This window comes from Hyalella azteca, unplaced genomic scaffold (assembly GCF_000764305.2).
Source record: "Hyalella azteca isolate HAZT.00-mixed unplaced genomic scaffold, Hazt_2.0.2 contig16419, whole genome shotgun sequence".
Lineage (NCBI taxonomy): Eukaryota > Metazoa > Arthropoda > Malacostraca > Amphipoda > Hyalellidae > Hyalella > Hyalella azteca.
Window position 1 is genome coordinate 23,850 of NW_025946243.1, and position 3,138 is coordinate 26,987.

General features: G+C 37.5%; 1 protein-coding gene across 1 annotated transcript; it reads right to left on the reverse strand.

Annotated features, from left to right (window-relative positions):
* Window positions 1-1,667: 1,667 nt before the first annotated feature.
* LOC125179297 (E3 ubiquitin-protein ligase TRIM31-like) lies at window positions 1,668-2,575 on the reverse strand. Its single transcript, XM_047884889.1, has one exon. It carries the CDS (start codon window positions 2,449-2,451, stop codon window positions 1,729-1,731), a length of 723 nt encoding a protein of 240 aa, XP_047740845.1. The 5' UTR covers window positions 2,452-2,575; the 3' UTR covers window positions 1,668-1,728.
* Between the last annotated feature and the right edge of the window lie 563 nt (window positions 2,576-3,138).

Below are 3,138 nucleotides of genomic sequence, written 5' to 3' on the forward strand. Positions count from 1 at the left end.
CGATAACTGAGGCTTGGAAGCTTCATAATCTTTAATCTTTCCTCATAGGACTTGCAACGACGGGCGTTCGCCAGACGGAGCGATGTCGGCTCATATGAAACACAGCCCGTGTAAGCGTATAACTTGACAAGGGCTCCTTGAAGGAACAAATAAATATATTAGAAATCACTTCCCATCGTTGATCACTCACCATTACCATGTGTGCAAGGTTTAAGGCTATCGCTGAATAATAATATGGTGGTTTGTTCAAAGAGTTATGACGTCACACTTCGGATGAGTGGCTTGCTGATTTTCGTGCGCTTCATCGAGTCGACAAGGTTGAGAAAAATATCTCGCATGCAAACAGCAACTGTTTTTAAAGTCTCTACAAAATTTCTTGATTCACGGCAACGTGTTTACTTTAGCAATACATGATTGGAAAATCTTCCTGCAACTTTATGGTTTTATAATGGTAATACACAGGGTCATTTTTTTACTACATTAAAATTACCGTTTTCTCAGACGTGATCTCATGTTTAAAGCCTCAATTGCTTGCACCTACACGACAAATATTGTTCCTAATTTAAAAAATCCACGACATTGAATTTGCCTAAAAATAGTGTCTTATGTTCCCATTCACTTCATTATTTAAAGAAATTAAGGGAATGTTCGAACATCAAATTCCGAAAAATTCAACTAAACGAATTCCACATTTTTTAGAAGATAATTACCTCTTTCAATTACCAGTATTTCGCGGTGTTCTCATCCGGATAAGCTGGAATAAAGACTAGTTTAGACCGAAGACTGAGGTTGAGATCGGTAACGAGGAGAGTAGTCTTTCACTCTACCAAGTAGTCAAGGACATCGCGACAAATGATGAACTAAAAATTTTTTGGTGAACTACCAAGGCCCGTAAGCTGCATCGAACCTATAGCAGGATAAAAAGACTTCAAGGTCAGAAATAAGTATCCATTGTATTTAAAGGCTCAAATAAATAAAAGATTTAAAGGCACAAAAGTTGAACTTTATTCCATGTTACCCTGGAGCCTCGCATCGCGAGCCTTGTAATGAATAACGAATTCAAAGGTCTAAACTCTTAGTCTCTACCACAAGTGAGAATGATATCTATTATCGGTCAAAGTTAAATTACACATGGGTTACAAGAAAAAACAAATCTGTTAGGTAACAAGTCGAATTCCTCCAGTACTGAAGGCGAGTCCTTTCCACGCTAATTACACGAAAAATATTAAAGCTGTAACCTCTGACGGCAAACGAAGATCACTTCACAAAATCCCAACCAAACGCATCAATGACCAAGGTCCTTATAACCACAAAAAGAGCTCAAGAATCAACATCAAAATCAAATGTCGTTTTCACCATGCACGCTTTACCCCTCCATTAGCGACTGATGTCTAGAACATCATAAAAGTGCAATTACGCAACCCAAACCAAACGCAAGATAAAAATATCTCCGAAGGCATAAAAGTTATGCCTACGTTGTCCGACTAAACACAACGTTAAGAAAAAAAAAGCAGGAATACACTTGAGCGAACAACGAAAATATCTTCACCCAGAAAGGATCGGCCCCAGCGACGTGCCTGACCAAAGCCCAATTACCGCAATTACGCAGCCTAAACCAAACACAAAAAAATGTATATAAATTCAAGCAAGAGGAGAATCATACCAACATTTCTAAATAAAGAAACTTATTAAAAGAATGTCCACTGTCAGGGGCAGTCCTCTAACTCTCTACACGGTTGGGGTGACGTTTCGCAGAATCCTGCTCAGCTGCCTTTTGATTTCAGGTAACTTATTTTCAGAAGGTTCCGATGTCAGACGCTGTAGAATTTCCTCGCATTCGACACTATTTTTTTTGCCAACACTGGAGGCCAAGGCGTTCCAGGCCATGAGATCTGACTTGGTAGACCGTATTTGGTCTTCTAGAAAATCATTCCATTCATCCACATCAGCCCTAAGTTGTATGATGTCACTTATCAAAGTCTGAGATACTTGTAAATTTTTCTTCAGTCGCTTTATTTTTTCTACTATTGCGGACTGTATTTTGGCCTTTGAGTCCGCATCGGCGTTCTGGAGCAGGTTATTAACGACCTCGATTTTGTGTTCGCCATGAATGCCTCTTGTGCATGTAAAACAGACGAATTTAATGCAGCTTACACACAGGTAATCCAGCTGCCTGTCATGTTGAGAGCAGAGAGGCTTTGACTCTGTTTTTTTTTTCTGTTTACATGCCTTGTTCTTCGAGGGAATCAAGCTGTAGTTGACTAACAATTCATTAGTAGGCTTACGAATTTTCTTCCTGCATTTAGGACAGCTCTTGGCTCCATGAACTGTAGATAAGCTTGTAATGCAGGAGACACAATAGGTATGACCACAAGTCAAGCACATTGGCTTGTGGTCTTCTGTGTCAAAATCTTCATCACAAATTTCACAAACCGCCATGGCGGTTGCCATTTTAAATAAAGGGGGATATTAACTTTGAATAAATAATATTTAGTTACACCAAGCTGTTTGAGAAAATTTTGATTTCTACTTTTTAAACTTTCAAGTTTACATTTGATGGTGTGCCATGATAATCTGAAAATAAAAATGTCAATAAATAAATGAAAAATAATATTAATGGGACTGATTCCTACATTTGCCTGTGCCATTATCCAAAAGAAAGTAGGAATAACCTATACCCTAGGTTATCAAAGAAAATATTTTTTAAAATATGGACACCAATTTAACCCCAAAAAATGGACCCAAATTCATGTAATTATTTACTATATTCAACCAATTACACATTAACTGGTTCTTCTAAAAGAGCAATAAACCCAGAACTTATTGAAAAAAAAAAAAATGACTTAGGAGTTGAACTCACGATTTTTTTCTATTAATCAAATGTATAATAAAGCTTTGTCAACTTAGAAATGTATTCTCAAACTTCAATATGCAATGAACTCTCTGACGAGTGGACCTGCTACAGATTCCCCCAATTGCGTATATAAGGTCACAGTGGAGCTGGACCTACAAAACAAAAATTAGCTTATCACACCTTTCATGTAAGCTCAAGCTTAAGGTGGAATAAACTTCTTTTCCAAGGAGAGGACTTTTAGTAAAAATTCTAAAAATTAGGAAAACCTCAGTACAGTAACAGTT